Source organism: Prorops nasuta, unplaced genomic scaffold, assembly GCF_024137725.1.
Source record: "Prorops nasuta isolate Cenicafe-Biocafe unplaced genomic scaffold, Cenicafe_Pnas_1.2 PNAS00010, whole genome shotgun sequence".
Taxonomy (NCBI): Eukaryota; Metazoa; Arthropoda; class Insecta; order Hymenoptera; family Bethylidae; genus Prorops; species Prorops nasuta.
Genome location: NW_027116807.1, coordinates 4815911 through 4832858, shown reverse-complemented (window position 1 = coordinate 4832858; position 16948 = coordinate 4815911). Strand labels below are relative to the sequence as shown.

Sequence of the window (16948 nt, the reverse complement as noted above, 5' to 3'; positions counted from 1 at the left end):
TTTCCGAATTTTCCTTCCTCGGCGCTCGAAGGAAGATTGAAAAACTCTGCAAGAGAGGAATTTTCTTCGTCTCCTTTGATACGAAGCTCGGCTGTTTGTTGCGTGCGAGCTCGCAGTATACTTGGCTCGGTCGCGAACTTTGGAAAAAAAAGCGTTCATGGTGGAAGCTAGTAGTGCAAGTCAGTGACTGGTCAGGCGTGCTGGAGGAAAGAGGAAACGGCATGCGAGTGGTAAAAGCGAGGATTTCGTAGGTGCGCCTCGAGCGGGGGGGGGGGGGGAGATGGAATTCCACGAAGAAGATGATGAAGAATGCTTTATTATTATTATCATTATGTGCATTGTTGCTACGGTTATCGGATCGCTGAAGGGGATCAAATTAAATGTTTTTTAAGGGGGTTGGGAGGGGAAATAGGACCAGAGGAGAAGTTGTCACGCTAGTTTCGCCAAGTGGAAAAGTTGAGCGCGTAAATCCGTCCGGATAAACGACAGGCAGACAGGCCACATCCGCAACCTCAGATTTACCTTCGGTCTGCGCCTTTCCTTCCGCGACATTCCTCCAGAAATATTCCTCCTAATACATTTTCCACCATTCGCGTAATTTCTCCTATCTGTCTCATCGCAACCAGAAAATGTAATCTTTCGATAGTGCGATGGAAAAGCTGCGCTCGGATACAAGTTTTGGGAAAAATACGGGAGCACCGTGGTTCTCGAAGCAGGATATTAGAAACGTGCGTGGAGTTAAGCTATCGTTCGCGACGAAACAAGTGTGGACATTGTTCGGAATTTTGAAACAGTCGCAAATTGTCCGAAGCGAACTATCGCGATGATCAGCGGAGTGAAAAAAATATTTTTTCGAAGGCGTAGAAAAGCTGGGTCCGTGTAAAAGTTTCGATGAAAATACGTGAGCACGCAGGATTTTCTATATAGATATGCACGGGAAGTGGAGCTATCGTTTTTGAAATAGTCGCAAATTGTCCGAAACGAAACTATTGCGATGATTAACTGTAGGAAAAAAAGAATTTTTCAATAGTGTAGAAAAGCTGGTTCTAAATAAAAGTTTCGATAAAAATACGTGAGCATCGTGGCACTGGTTACAGGATATTACAAAACATATGTGTGTGTATGTGTTGTAAACCCATCGTCGACGACAAAACAAGTGCAGAAATTATTCACAACTTAAAAAAAGTCGTAAATTTTCCAAAGCAAAACTATTACCATGATTAACTCTGTGCGAAAAAAAAATGTTCAATAGCATAGAAAAGCTGGATCCATATAAAAGTTTCGGTAAAAATACGTGAGCACCGTGGCACTGGCTACAGGATATTAGAAACGTGCGTGGAGTGCAGCTATCGTTGCAGGCGACAACAAGTGCAGAAATCGTTCGGAATTTCGAGATAAGAAGCAAATTGGCTGAAAGGGAGTCGCTACGATGATTAAACACGTAGATAAAAATCAACTGGATCTATATATATATATATATATACACACCATATCCAGCAGATATCAGATGGGATTTTATCCTGCGGATTTCGTTTGAATCGTAAAAACGTGAGAGGAATAGAATGCATTTGATTGTAGAGCGACTCTTGCTGTGATTCGAAGAGAGCAGCGCGCAATGAATGAACAATTACGGTGAAGAAACGCTCGAGAGTCCAGAACAATATTCCGTAGCATATATATATATGTGTATACTTACACATATTTTATACGAGGAATAGTATAGTAAGTATTTCCACGAAATAAATCTGCGTCGCGACTGAATCGCTGGCGTGTATAACGACCGAGGCAAACGGGTCCCCCCCCCCCTCTCTCTCTCTCTCTCTCCTTTGAAGGGAGAAAACGCCTCGTTACCGCGAACGCGGCAAGGGCCGCCCGGATGTAAAGCAGGAGAAGGAGCTGCTTCGCTCCTTCACCCTTCACCCCCCCCTCCCCCACATCTACATCCACGCTTCCCTCAGATCTCTTCAAAGTGTTACACGCTCTCCTCCGATATACAAAGTGCAAAGATAAAATCAGCCAGCGCCATTGCACCGAGCAAACGACCTCTTTATGCTCGGCCACATTAGCATCGGCTAATGTCACTCGGAACACAATTTCATTAGCGAGGATTCAATTTTATTCGTTCACCCCCCCCCCCCCTCCTCTTTCCTCCTTCCCCTGCCCCACTCTATAATCGAGCTCGAATCCCGCCACTCCGGTAGCAAATTATCAAATGCTTCCACCTTCTCGACTCTTCTTTCAAATTGTCCCTTTTCATCCGAATCCTCGAGAGAAATACGCACGTTAATCACGAGGCACGCGTTTTATACATGTTGTGTATGCTCTCGTACGTGTGTAATATAGTTGAAATGACTTTGAACCATTTGATTTTGCGAAAGGATCGGGAAAGATCGAAAGAGACGCTGACTTTTGTACCGGAGGAGAACAGAGTTGAAACGTGCAGGTTATGTCGTTGGAATTCCAATTTATAGAGGATACTCTCCTCCTACTCGTGTGTCGTATATATATATATATTGCTGCTTTTCTCGATGCTTGTGCGACGTACGGAAAGCCCTAAAAATCCGCGACTGGAGATCGATGAAATGTGTTTTATTATTACTCTTCTACAATGTTTTTCCTTTGACGTAAACTACACGCTTTATAATTTCACCATTCGTATGAAGCGAGGACTACGAGAATTTAACAGGGTATAGAAATACAAATTTCTTTATGCAATCGAAATCTGAGAAGGAAGCAAAAGCAATTATGGGATTTTTATTGGATCGCTCGCAGTTTGTTTTTCCTTCGACATAAACGACAGGAATGATAAAAAACAATGCTCTATAATCTCACCAACCGTATAAAATTAAAAGTACGAAAATTTAACAAGAGAGAAATACAAATTTCTTTATAGAACCGAAATTCGAGTAGAAGGAAGCAAGAGCAGATATGGGATTTTTATTGGATTGCTCGCAGTTTGTTTTTTCATCGGCATCTACGCTGGCCCATTCAGCTCGGGCAAATTTGTTTGACTTCCGGTGCAGCGTGGTTTGCCTCGTGCGGTTCACTGGGCTTCGATGGAGGAGAGTGTAACGCGGAGAGCAATGGAATGGCGGTGGTTGAGGGAGGAGGAGGAGGAGGGAGGGGGGGGGGGAGTAGGGAGGCGTAGGTCCGGCGCGCCGGTGTTTCATCCATTTGTTCCAATTAGTAGCGGAGCTCTCGCGTGATTTGGCCCACCGCGACACCGTTAACGGCTCGTTCGCTACACTCGAGTACCATACGAACGAGATCATAAATTCCAGCCTCCCTCGACTCCAACCTGGCTGCCACCCTGTTACAACACCAGCCCCGTGCTCGCTCGCTACCATTCGCCGACGCGCTGAACCCTCTTTAAATTCCCCAGTTATATTCTCTCTGCTCTAACGTGCCATGCACTGCAAATTATACCGAAGCAAAAAGAAATCATGACGCGACGTAAAAAACCACCTCAAACGCCATTAATCATACCTACCAGCAATTAAAATTCATTATAGTTGCACGGATCATTATGTATTCCAGTCACGTATATTTATTGTTTCCTGATTTTTTTATTTATCAAGCAATATTTAAATAATCGCGAGGAGTTTGCGGAAATTAATTATTGTTGCAACGGCGAACTTGGATTGTAATGTCGCGTGGCTTTCGATATTCTTTTCTCGACCTTCTCTCGTTCATCGAATGTAATTTATTGTTTCCTCATTTTTTTATGAAATGTAATTTTTTTCTTCATTTTGTTATATTGCAATATTCAAATAATCATGAAAAATCTGTAAAAATTTATACTCGTTACAACAACGACCTTCGATTGTAATATTCCATGACCTTCAAAATTATTCTCTTTATCCGCGTCTATGAAATGTAATTCATTTCCCGATTTTGTTATATTTCAATATTTAAATAATCACTAAGATACCGTGGAAATTAATTCTCGTTATAAGAACGACCTTCGATTGGAATATTGCATGGCCTTCAAACTTGTTCTCAGCGTCAGCGTCCATCCAACTTCTTTCATTAAACTTGCGTCGATTCGGGCCATTTCTCCCACGGCTAGGAATACTATTCTCCTCGTTTCTATATATATATATATATATATATGTATACTCGTATCGTTCGCTAACAAACGGACAAAGACCGTTCGAACCTCTTAAACTTTTCAAAACTCCTTTCAACTTTAATCCTCCACTTATTTTTATTTATATACATATATATACTTGTGCCAGAGTACAAACTAATACCCTCGAGACACAAACATCGTGGGAAGTAGAAAAATTCTGAAAATTTTCAGTGGTGTAGGTGTAGGGATAAGTTGCTTCTCGTTAGCTCATGTGAAATTCCTCCTGAAATTGGGCTTAACGTTTTCAGAGATGCGCTTAATACGCTAATCTACATGAAAATTTGTGCGCGCAGTTTCTATGTAAATCGAATTGGCCGCCATTAAATTTCATTTGCCCTTTATACTCTCTCGCATCTTCCACGTTTCAATAATGTTTTCTTCCTCGTTTTTCTGCTTCCTTCTTTGTTTTACTGCAGCAATTTTAAGCTTTTATTTCCTTCATTGAATAATGAATAGACGCGAGAGAGAAAAGCTTCTCCTCGCGACAATGGATCCGAGTGAAAATCTACCAACAAATTTCAAATTGAACTTTTTCCTTGAATTCTTCGACGAAAGCAAATGACTCGAGGCAATTATTGCGCGTTGTGTTATATGCGCGTCATGCATGTGTTGGTATTGGTAGAACTAGGAGGGGGGGGGGGGGGGACGTTGAACCGTAAGCAGAGCAATATATATATATATATATACAGCGATTGTCTTCATTGGTCTCCATCCTTCATCCGGTACTCCTGCGAGCAAGCATGCACGTTGCTCCAAGCTCAAAGATATACTTGAAAGGTTAGGTAGGTGCACTGTAAGATGTACTAGGTAATTTTGTCTGCAGTGAAACCTCCGAGCGGAAAATAGGTATACGAGACACACACACTTACATACAGATCCTTCAATTTTTCTCCTACGAAAAATATGAAAGACCCTTAAGGGGATTTTCGAGGGAATAAAAATGTTAATTAATCTTGTTAATTATTGATTGCAGGTGCGATGAGCTAGTGGAAGGGATCAGCTACGCGAGGCCATCCATCTAGGGCCTCGAGTCGCTGGCTAGATCGATACTATTCATATCTTATTGGAATCGGCAGAAAATTGGCAAAGATATGTCGCTGTTGTCGACTCGGGGTAGCCGAAAGGGACCCATCATCTGCTTCGTTGCCTTCCTATTTATTTTCGCTCTTTATCAACTTGGTATAATTTGTGGATCGAAGGAGGGACCCACTTCGATGATGGTTGCCAAAGAAGTAGGTATATTACATATATCTATATAAGTATACTGTATACATAAAGTGCACATGTATAACGCATACCATGATTCATCTCTAAGCTCCCGTTCCATTACTCGTATTTCGTTTCAATCGAGGCGTAATTTATTCCTTTGGAAAGGATAAATGTATGATGAAATCGTTGCGCCGTGAAGTAATCGATTAAAATGGCAAGGATGCATCGGAAAAAACGAGCTTTATGGCTGGGTAAAAATGAAAAAACGGAGGGAGAATTGGAAAAGTTTTGGCGGGCCGGGAATGGGGTGGGGTGGAGGGGGGGGGGTTATAGAAAAGCTTATTAAAATTTTTAACTCCGCAACGTAGCTCCGCATCGGCATGATCGATGAAGCTTGTACAAAGACCTCTCGCACCAGCTCGATGCAAGCTCCTGAAAAGCTCGGCTCTCCGCGTCCAAGATGTCGATCTGCCGTGCCATTGGCTCCATCGCATCGGCAAGAAAATGCATCGTCATGCTTTACATCCATTAACCGAGAATGCAGCATTCACCCTAAAAATAATAGCCGCTTCCTGCGGCACGAGTGCCGAGAGCCAAGGAAAGCAGAGAATTTCGTCAAAATATAGTCGCACTTTTTATCAAACAAGCCTCTTTCGGGTTTATACAAAGTTTTGATTAATTAAATTACACGAGGTCCATTCCTTATTTTACGCATGCTACTCCGATGGTCAATTTTAATGCCTTCCCTTTGAAGCTCGCCTTTTGACAATTTATACGCACGTGTCACACGGGGTTTCCTACTACATAGTGCTGCTTCGATATAAACGTGCCTTTGAGACCTGTATTTTTCTTCCACGGTGTAAAATTTCCATTGAAATTCTTACACCACCCTCTATATAGCCTTTGGCATCGTTAGCTTAAAGCTTTTTATCTCCGAACAGGAGCCAAAGAAATTCTGGTAGGAAAGCTCAAGAAAGCTGTTAATGAAACGAATCCACCAACCGCATCTTTTTCCATATATCGACTCGTTGGAGCTACGAGAGTCTGAAATTTTCAACTTTTTTACTACTTTGCCTTATCTTACCTTACCTTACCTTACCTTACCTTACCTTATTTTACGCTTATTACTGTTATAACGACGCTTATACTCTTGCTTTCAGAAATATGTGGTTGGACAGTTGGACCACAAGGCTTACACTTATGACAGGAGTATGCCTTTAATATTCATCGGCGGCGTTCCCCGATCAGGAACTACTCTAATGCGTGCCATGCTAGATGCACATCCGGACGTGAGGTGAGATCAGAATCGTTCTCTGTGCGAATCAGCCATCTTTCGCGCTTCGTTCGTCCACTTTTTAACCTTTTTTCTTTCTCATTTACAGATGTGGCCAAGAAACTAGGATTATTCCACGAATATTGCAAATGAGAACTCACTGGTTAAAGTCGGACAGAGAAAACATGAGGCTAATAGAAGCTGGAATTTCCAAAGAAGTAAGTTAAGACTCGAAAGCGATATATGAATTTATTTTAATCTTTTCATCGAAATACTTTATTATTTCGTGACTTTGCCATAGTCGTGCATAGAGTGAAATTCTGATGAGTTTTATTGTTTGCTGCTAGGTAATGGATAGTGCGATAGCAGCTTTCTGCCTGGAGGTAATAGCGAGGCATGGTGAACCAGCGCCCCGATTGTGCAATAAGGATCCTCTCACGCTGAAAATGGGCTCCTATATGTTGGAACTCTTCCCGAATGCGAAATTTCTTTTCATGATCCGTGACGGTCGTGCCACAGTACATTCCATTATTTCCAGAAAGGTACGCGTGCTCCAAATTTTCTCCACTAATGTCGCTTCGTCGAGACTGTGCTTATCTCATTTACCTCAATCATATTCTTCGACTGCTGTGAGCGACTTAAACTCGTGAAATCTATGTTTTTTTCCAGGTCACTATAACGGGATTCGATCTATCATCTTATAGACAATGCTTGATTAAATGGAATCATGCAATTACGGTGATGCACGCCCAGTGCAAGGATGTAGGGTCCGAACGATGCCTGATGGTTCCCTACGAGCAATTGGTGCTGCATCCTCGGGATTGGATGAAAAAAATCTTAAAATTCCTGGATGTACCATGGAACGAATCCGTTTTACATCACGAAGAATTTATTAATAAACCTGGCGGAGTCCCGCTTAGCAAGTAATATATCTTTTATATTTTATAATTATTATCGTCTACATATAGTATATATATGTACACGTATTAAAATTGAATCTTTATCGTAAAATAGAGTGGAGAGGTCTTCGGATCAAGTCATAAAGCCGGTAAATCTTGAGGCGCTTACCAAATGGGTGGGACACATACCGGATGACGTGATCAGGGACATGCCTGACATTGCACCAATGCTTTCGGTGTTGGGCTATGATCCTTATGCTAATCCTCCGGTGTATGGAGCTCCTGATAATTTGGTTAGCGATAACACGAGAAGGTACGTATGATCAATTCCATTTATAATTTATCCGCGTTATTCATGTAGAAATGACGCATGTTCTGGAAAAATTGAAAATACACATTTCCTCTGTTTACAGAGTGTTGGCCGATAATGAGATGTGGGCAGCGAAAGCTCGGCTTTTTGCCCTGAGGGATAAGCCTTTCGCACTGAGCAACGAAGAGGAAACGAGCAATGCACCAAATGCGTGACCCCTGATGCAATTTCTTCTAGGAACGCATAATTTTGATCTGTACAATTAAAACAGCCTATTGTCTTCTCCTTCGTTTACTGACCAAATTGAAGGATAAAGAGCGTATCGTTATCGACATTTCGACCATTATCAGCGTCGACTGAGATATGCGACAAATTTACGTGCTTATCTAAGACTTACAGCCTGTAAAAGAATGTAGATCTTACAATACGAAGCGTTATATCACGTGAAAGTCGCTCTCTGGTATTTTCGTGTAACATCTAATTAATTCAAACGCGTCTACATGTTTATATAGTGTAAAACTTGTTGCATGTCGGTATTATCCTCGAACACATCGTGTTAGCCGTATTTGAATGTATCAGTGGATTCAGGTTAATCCCATTTCGTTTCTATCAATTGTTACTCTTTTAACATTATCATATTAAGAAAATGTAGAAGTATTTTAAAAACAATTTGTTTTTACCAAGCCTAAGAGATATTCCGTTTGGATAAGTTAATCGATTATATATATATATATATATATATATATGGATTACCAAAACGTTGGTATTCCACAATGCTCGTATTACTCTTTACGAGGTATTCTATTTATTTTCGACTACTCGCATTGTTTATAAACAGATTACCAACTCTATCTAGTATTCAATTGTTTACGCGCTCGCATTGCGCGATGTAAGTTCTCAACAATGTTTTTATTGTTGATTGAAACGTTACACAGGTACTATTTATATTTAATTTTTACAATGAGATTTACTCCTTTTTCAACGAAATTAACGTAGAAATCATGATTTTCTTGTTTTTCATACTATATTTAGAAATGTTGCTGCTACCTTGACTCGTTAATGTACTGTATAAGGAATTGTAAATTTGTTACAATTACAATAGTTTCCTAGAGAAATGTTTTACGTAAGTAAAAACGCATAAATCATATTTTACGATCAACGACGTTAGTTAAAATGTTTCAAGAGCATTTATGTTTGTCATTCGGATTTTTCAGATGCTTGTTAAAATAAATACAAAGGTAGAAAACAATTTGAATCTGATTATCTTGGCGGTATAAGCCATTAGATTGAAATTCTGTAGATTCAGACATACGGTAATCAAAAAATTAGGACACGAAAGTAACCGTGCAATAAATAGGGCGAGTGATTTTTACTGGTTAAACGTTAAAATACAATAAATTAAGAGATGGGAAGCTTTTGTTTGTAAATATTTATTTTTTTTGTTTCAGGAGATATAAATACAGTTTAAATTAAATAAACTAATTATTAAAAACTTATAGATGTAGTACCCGTACTTTCGCTCATTACAGCTGACGATCTTTGCAATGTTAAAGCGGAAAGAGGAAACTTAAGAAGAAGCATGACCGGAAGTTGATTACCGACACTGTAGGAAGAAGCACAATTACGACGCCAAAAATAATTTAATCCAAAGATCCATTTTAACCAGGAGACTCGTAACATGAATCTGCCCATTCGAAATTCTTCCTTTTTAAGAAAAAATATCAAAAAGGTTCAAAAATTCGTTTTTAATTGCAAAAATTTTACCACGCCTCCAATAAAAGAAGAAAAAAGTCGTATACAAAGAAATAAAAACAAAAGAATCTAAAAGATTCTTACGTGAAAAATGCAATAACAGATATTTCACTCGTGATTAAATTTAGAGTAGAACATTCATACCGACATTATTTCAGCCAATTTTTTCATTCAGCTGTGAAAGATTCGTTAAGAAAATATTCAATGGTGTCATCTAACGGTAAGAGGACGAACGAATATTTCATGTGGCAGGAGTGATAAAAGTACTGTCGGTCAGGTATCGCAGACGCGTATAATAGCGCGCAAACTATTCCACGCTTGATTCTTTCGTTTAACATTGTCCCGGTTAACGGTACATTCAACAAAGACTAGTTGTCATCATCCTGCAGGAAAAAGAAAAGAATCTCACATAGAAGAAAGAGAAGGGAAAGAAATTTTTGAAGCTGCTTTATTATCAATGGTATTCTTTGCGTTTGTTCGGAGCACAATAACAGTCTTATCAGGAGAAATATATCGATATAACAATAAGAAATAGTACGTATTGTTGGCAGTTTGACGAGTGATGATCGTCGACGTTAATATACAGGCAAATAGTGGCGCACAGACCCACGGAGTACCCGCGCACGGCGATAGAGAGGATTCGTAGGAAGTGTAAATAGAAATAAATAATCCTATAGAATTATAGTCGTTAGAAAAATGTTGAAAAGTGATTTATAGATACTGATATAGGAAAGTTGAGCCGGTGTACGACGGTCGAGAATACGCGCGACGCCAGACGCGAGTTTGCTCGGAGTGAAAGCTGCTCTCCTTTTCCAGTCGGTCCGTGAGAACGGCGAGGCCCACTCTTCTATATAGAGTATAGAGTAGACTGGAATTGCTTTACCGCGAGTTGCGCGTATCGAGATTAGGGGGACGTAGGAAAAAGCGAGATATACCTATATATATATATATATATATATATAATACACGTTGCGGATTTGTCGAGTGGCAAAGAGAGCGGAGGGAGGATGAAGAGGAGATTTTGTGTGGGGCTCTGAGAAAGAAGTTTCCGTTTGGTGCAGGCTAGGAGGAGGTCGCAGGGACATCGTCGTCCTGCTGCTCGCTGGCCTCCGCAGCCGAGGGTATCGTGGCCAGCAATCTGACCGCCAGTCTGTTGGTCGGCGAATTGGGCGGCTCGGGTTCTTGAACGGCCAACTGACGCGTCAGGCGTGGCTTGCTTCTCGCAGGACGCGGCGTATTGCGATTGGCCTCGATCGAAGTGCTAGATCTAGAAATGCGCCACGTGCTGGTACTGGCGGTGGTGGCCGAGGCCGATGAGTCATTGCGGGACGAGCTGAGATTCGAGTCCTCGGACGGCTTTCTGGCTATCAGCCAGGAGGAGGATTTTCTTTTAGGGTCGAGGAGTCTCAGTGGTATACCGCAGTGGTGGGTCTGTCTCCAGGAGTCGGACCTGGAGGATGAGAAGTTTTCGCTGGAGGACACCGAGGAGGCTCTCTTGTGTTGCTTCTGCTGAATCTCGGCAATCTGGTAGGCGTAGAGGTCGCTTCGACGAGGGTCGTGGGAGCGTTGGTCCCGGACGCAGTGGCAAAAGTAGCGAAGGAGCCAGGAGCAGGAGAGACGATGGTCACCGGGGCACCGGTCCTCGAGTTCCTCTTCGTCTTCAGCGGCGGTGGCAGTGGACAGTCCGAGAGGCCTGCCTCGGACCCTGACCCTGGCGCTGTTGGTACTCCTGGTACCAGGAGTCTGGCAGGTGCAGTAGGTCACCTGGTTCTCAGCACGGTGGTTCTCCCCTCTGGAGGGCCGGTCCACGAGACTGTTGGTATCAGCCGGAGTGTGTCTGTTGCTGAAATTGGAGCTGTGTCTGCATCTGCCGATACCGCGGGTCACCCGGGACTCCTCGATGGCCTTGCAGATGAGGACACAGTCCTTCTTGAATTGTTTCGTGAGGATGGCGTAGAGGAAGGGGTTGCAGCAAGAATTGAGCGGCAGTACGAATACGGCGAAGACCTTGGCTTGCTCGAGGGAGACGAGCCGGAGGCCGAAGACGGCCGTGAGGGAGAAGAAGGCTATGGGGGACCAGCAGAGGAAGTCGGTGAACACCAGCAAGGCCATTCGTTTGGCAATGCGGGAGTCGTTGGAGTTCCAGGCTTGGGAGCCGCGAATCGCGCAATACATCTTCAGGTAGCAGCCCATCAGTATGAGGAAGGCTATCCCGTTTATCAGCATGAGGAAGACTACGTAGGAGAGGGAGGCAGTGCCGTTGGTCTCGAACGGAAGACATATGGCGAATTTCCTGTAATCGGACACGCCTACCAGCGGCAGGATCGCCATTACCAAAGCGAATAGCCAACCAACCGCCATTACGTAACTGGCGTGCTTAAGCGAGAGTCTCTTGTTCAGGTGCATCGCGTGGGTTATCGCGTAGTTCCTCTCGAGGGTGATCACGGCGAGGGTGTAGACGCTCAGCTCCGAACTGAGGACCCCCAGAAATCCGGCGAGCTGACATCCCACGGACATTTGCCAGGGTATCGCGTACATCCGGAACTCTCCCAGAGTCGACGCGTCCACGACTGCCAGAAGACCTGTGGTACCAAAGAAACACATGAGTTGCACTCTGCTAATTTATATACACTTGATACCTGCAGTGTATTACCAACAGAGTTAAACTGATACTGCACTGCTCACCCAAGTAAATGCCCATGAAGAAATCCGCGGCTGCCAAATTGCAGACCAAGAACCGTGGCACGTCCATCTTGCTCCTGGAGAACACTAATACGAAGACTACCGTGCCATTTCCGAGGATAGCGAGGAGGAAGACGATCCAGACACCGCAGCGCAACGTCCACCAATCGAATAAATCCTGACAGGGTAGAAAAGGACCTGGGAAATCGAAAATTCTTCGATATAAACAAAAATCTCTTCGGAGTTTTACAGATCGGTTCAAGAATGCGACTCACCAGGTTGCGGTAGACACTGAACCCTAGCAGTGGGGGGCGATTCTCGTGGATGCAAATAGTTTCTTTGTTCGTCGTAACTCTCCCCGTAATTCTCCTCCAAGTAGCTCCCGTAATTTTCCTCGTAAGTAGTTCCGTAATTGATCCAGGATCGATTGGTCAGGAGCGTTGGACTCTCCTCCGTTTTGTCTACATGTTAAAGAGAGAGAGAGAGAGAGAGAGAGAGAGAGAGAGAGAGAGATTGGGAAAACCGAATTACTCAAGAGTTATGATTATGATTTGGAATAATTGCGAGAAGACGAGAGTGTTATTACTAGGACGAGGCCAGGTGTTGGCGAAGCTCGAATTCCACACGGTCATGTCAAAGGCGTTGCTATCGGGAAATATGACGGTCTCTCGTACAGCAGGTACGGTGATCGCGCGATCGGCGAGGTCCTTGTGCAAGAACAAACAGCAATGATAGGCGTACGAGAGAACCATCGTTTGTATGCGCGGGAACAGCTCCGGTAAGGGGAAATCCTTCAAGGCCGGATTGTTGAATGTCTTGAGATGAAGCAGCGAGGAGAGGCCTTCGATCGGTAAATCGGCGAACAAGTTATTGCCGAGATTTCTGTAAATTTCGAGAGACAAATTGATATTAATGTTTTATATATATATATATATGAGAATATAGTAATAGTTGCACATACAAGTCTCTCAATCGCTTCATCTCTCGGAAGGCTTCCGGATGTACGTAGTCAATATTGTTGCTCTCAAGGTCACTGGAAGAAAGAAAAAGAATATTCAAATAATTTTGTTAATTTTGAAAATTTGTATAGAAAAATATCCAGAGTAGAGTGATAGTGCCTGGTTTTGTATGCTTACAGAACTTGCAGCTCGGAGAGGCCGTGAAATGAGTCTCTGGGAATGGTTCGAAGACGATTGTGCGACAGGAGAAGATCGTGGAGCGAGCGTAGGTTCTTGAACGGTGCGCCCGTTAACGAGGAAATTCGGTTACCGGTCAAGTCGCTGCAAGACGCACTCCGATGAGAAAGTAATACGTACGTTGCTGTGTTGTATAGTCATGCGTTTCGCAATGCGTTTATACAGCGCTTAATGTGGTACATAGTGGTGTATATACATACATATATATATACCATATACGACGATACTTACAGAACTCGCAAATCTAGACAGTTTGCCAAGTCAGGTATCTCCGGCAGCAAGTTAGATTTCAAGTCTCTGAAAAGTAATACAGTGTGTGTGTATATATATATATATATATGTATAGAGAGAGATTATTTTGATAAAGAATCTTGTATAATCCAAACTCGTCAACAACCAAACTTACAGGCTCTTCAACCTCGGACAGTGATAACAAAAAGTGGACGGTACGTCTTTTAATCTAGCACGATCCAAACGCAGCAATTCCAAGGCTCCCGCGCCATCGAAATTCGGAAATATCTCCAATTCTTTGGTATCCGACAATATCCTGTGCAGACGTTCATTTATGCAGAAAAGAATTTTCCATGAATGACAAAAACTGTCGAAAGACTCACAATTTGCGAAGTTTTCCGAGATTGCGAAAGGCTCGATGGTGGATACGCTTTACGGGGTTGCCTCGTAGGTCGATGGATTCCAGATTGTAGGAGCGAGCAAAGTCATTCTCGCGAATCTCCTCGATTCGATTATTGGAGAGAGACCTGGGTCAAAGGTTAAATCTGTGAATTATTCAAATTTCTGCACCGATGATATAGATAGAGACTATATATTTACTCACAAATGTTTCAGGTTGGTCAGATTGATCATCGTGGCTGGCACATCGGTCAAGTAATTCTCGTCGAGTTCCCTGGAAAATCAAAACAGATCCAAGAGTTGCTGAAGAAGCGAGAAGAAAAACAGAGTACGGAAGAGAGAGCAAGGACTTACAAAATTTGTAGATTTGGCAAATTCTTCGACGCATCCCCCTCGATCGTTCGTAATTTGTCTCTGCGCAGCAACCTACGAGATGATTCGATTGAGAAGTGATTTGGAACGATTAGAAACGAATGAAACACTCACAATGCTTTGAGTTGGACGAACGGTTGGAAGACTCGAAGAGGAATTCGGTCGATGTCATTGTCCGATAGGTCGCTGAAAGATTTGGAGGAGAGTCAGAGATACGATTATCGAGTGGAAGAATCGTAACGAGAATGCAAGGACAAAGTGCAAGCTCCTGGTGGTTCGAAGCAGCGCGAGCGCGCGCGCGCGCTCTCTTCAACTTTGAATCAATATCTTTTGGTTGAAGAAACGAGCGACGCACGGGCAAAACCATGAAGAAAAAGCTGGATGTTTAGGGGGACACGGAGTGGAGAGAAACTTTCGATGCTATTCTTGCGTTACACTAACGAACGTATGATACACGCACATATATATGTACATATAAATATATATATATAGTTGTATAGTACTAGAGCATTGAGAGAAACTTGGTAAAGTAGGATAATTTTAAATTTAGAAAGCATCGATAGAGTTTTTCGTGCATATAGGGGAGCGTGGCGGTCGTGTCGCTGCGCGTGTACGTGCGAGGTCGCTTATTTTTCTCGGAAAATCCTAGGTCCGATCTGTTTTTGTATTGACGCGGAACCCCGCGGGAATGCCTGTATGGTGGAGGGAGAGAGAGAGAGGGAGAGAGATGGATTAGGAGGGAGGTGGGGTGGAGGGAAGCAAAGAGAGAGAGAGAGAGACGGGCGTTTATATATACATAGTACTGCGCGAGAAAGCAAAAGTTTGTCGTCACTTACAATTTGGTGAGATTTTTGAGGAATGGAAAAAGATCAGTTTGCAGATAAGAGGCGATGGATGACAACTCGGCTCCTCGACAGAGCAGTCTAGGGCTATCGTTACCGATAATGGTACAAGCTGCTTTCGATGTGGCATGCTCATCGAAATGGTCACAGTGGCCGAAGGTGAGCCACGATAGAAACGTGGCCATAATTATAATCCAGTTATGGTGGGTAGTAATGCGCATTACGCGGCTGACTCTACACTCTTGCTGCCACTAGGTCGGTGGACACTGCAAATAATCCTTTTCTCCGGAAGAGAGTCGCCAAGTACGTTTGCACTTTGTCATTTTTCTGATATAGCGGTGCGTCGAATAGACATCTACGTCGTCGCTGTAACTGTATTGCCGCTTTGCGACGGCGACGACGACGACGGCGACGAAGAGGAGGAAGCGGATGTAGAGGAAAGCGAGAGGGGAGGGGAGTATGAAAATATCCGAGCGAGCCGAACAGGAGACGGAGAAGGAAGAATGATAGGAGCGAGTGGGGTGGTACAGTCTCAACGATGAAGAGGAAGATGAAGAAGAAGAAGAAGAAGAAGAAGAATAGGAGGAGGAGGAGGAAGGAGGAGGAACTGGAGGAGAAGGTTTCATCAGTCGAATCTGACAAAGACGCGCGGCGCGGCACGGTATGCGTACGCTACGTACGCTCGCCGACTGCCAAGTGGAAACTGCTCTCCTCGTCGAGACCGTCGACTCTCGAGTCTCGACTCCTCCGGCAAAACGGGCAAAACTGGCAAGGGCGAGTGGCCGGAGTGGCCCAAGTGGCGTACGCAGTGATGCGAACTCGTGGAGTCGTGGCTATTCGGTTTCCCCACCATCGTTCCTTCAGGGAACTCATACGTGCATACCTCGTCCGTGCGAGACCTCCTCCCATGCTTCACCTACACTATTGCGGTCGCGTGTAAATTACTTCGGCCGAAATCGGTAGGATTCGATGCACGTCGGCTTGCAAGAGAGAACTCTATTCTATTGTATTTTTGGACTCGTGTCTTTCTCATTTATTTGATTCTCGATGATCAATTTTTGTCCTCCGCTGAGATTCCAGAGAAGAATAGAGTGTATTGTAAGATTGTTTTCTCTCTAGGCGCGTGTTCTGGCTAATTTATGATTTTTTCGATAAGTTGTTATTGATAAATTATGTTCCTTTTAAATCTAATCTAAGGAAGAGCGTTTTCCTCAAAAATGTCAATATATATTTATTTAAAATTTTTTGTAAATATGCAGGAAAATTTTATGTATTTTTTTTTTAAATAATATATAGCTTTACAGTGCTTTGACTGAATTTGCGAAAATTCAAGATCTTATTACTCTTCGAATAAATGTATACGTATATATTTTAAGTCAGATATAAATCTAATTATTATAAAATTTGGCAAAATTATCTTCTCATCCTCCAGAGAAATTATTTTATATGAATTTTCAATTTAATTATAGGAAGTAAGTATAATTTAATCATAATTCTCTTTGAAGAATATACTCTTTTATTGAAATTATGAGAAGAACGAAGACTTTGTCGGTGAATTTGTTATTACTGTAATAAAGCACTAAATAATAATTCCAAAAAAAAGCATTTATAACATAAATATTATAACAGAACTTTGTAATATTGATTACCT

General features: G+C 42.7%; 2 protein-coding genes across 3 annotated transcripts in view; one reads left to right on the top strand and one right to left on the bottom strand.

Moving 5' to 3' along the window:
• The window catches only part of Tpst (tyrosylprotein sulfotransferase), a 46176-nt gene extending 36898 nt beyond the window's left edge, over nt 1-9278 (top strand). For both annotated transcript variants that reach the window (XM_066733407.1, XM_066733408.1), the window contains exons 2-8: nt 5106-5364; nt 6502-6635; nt 6724-6832; nt 6962-7156; nt 7284-7537; nt 7629-7826; nt 7927-9278. In XM_066733407.1, the coding sequence (XP_066589504.1) occupies nt 5224-5364; nt 6502-6635; nt 6724-6832; nt 6962-7156; nt 7284-7537; nt 7629-7826; nt 7927-8038 (1143 nt within the window). In that variant the 5' untranslated portion in view covers nt 5106-5223 and the 3' untranslated portion in view covers nt 8039-9278. The remainder of the gene's footprint in view (nt 1-5105; nt 5365-6501; nt 6636-6723; nt 6833-6961; nt 7157-7283; nt 7538-7628; nt 7827-7926) is intronic.
• A 65-nt stretch (nt 9279-9343) lies between these two features.
• On the bottom strand, nt 9344-16630 carry rk (rickets). Its single transcript, XM_066733405.1, has 13 exons — nt 15292-16630; nt 14570-14641; nt 14438-14509; nt 14289-14357; nt 14068-14211; nt 13860-14000; nt 13685-13750; nt 13394-13537; nt 13219-13290; nt 12844-13139; nt 12533-12718; nt 12261-12455; nt 9344-12157 (listed from the first exon to the last, which is right to left on the bottom strand). The coding sequence occupies exons 1-13, from the start codon at nt 15516-15518 to the stop codon at nt 10638-10640; spliced, it is 3204 nt and encodes a 1067-aa protein (XP_066589502.1). The 5' UTR covers nt 15519-16630; the 3' UTR covers nt 9344-10637.
• Nucleotides 16631-16948: the final 318 nt, after the last annotated feature.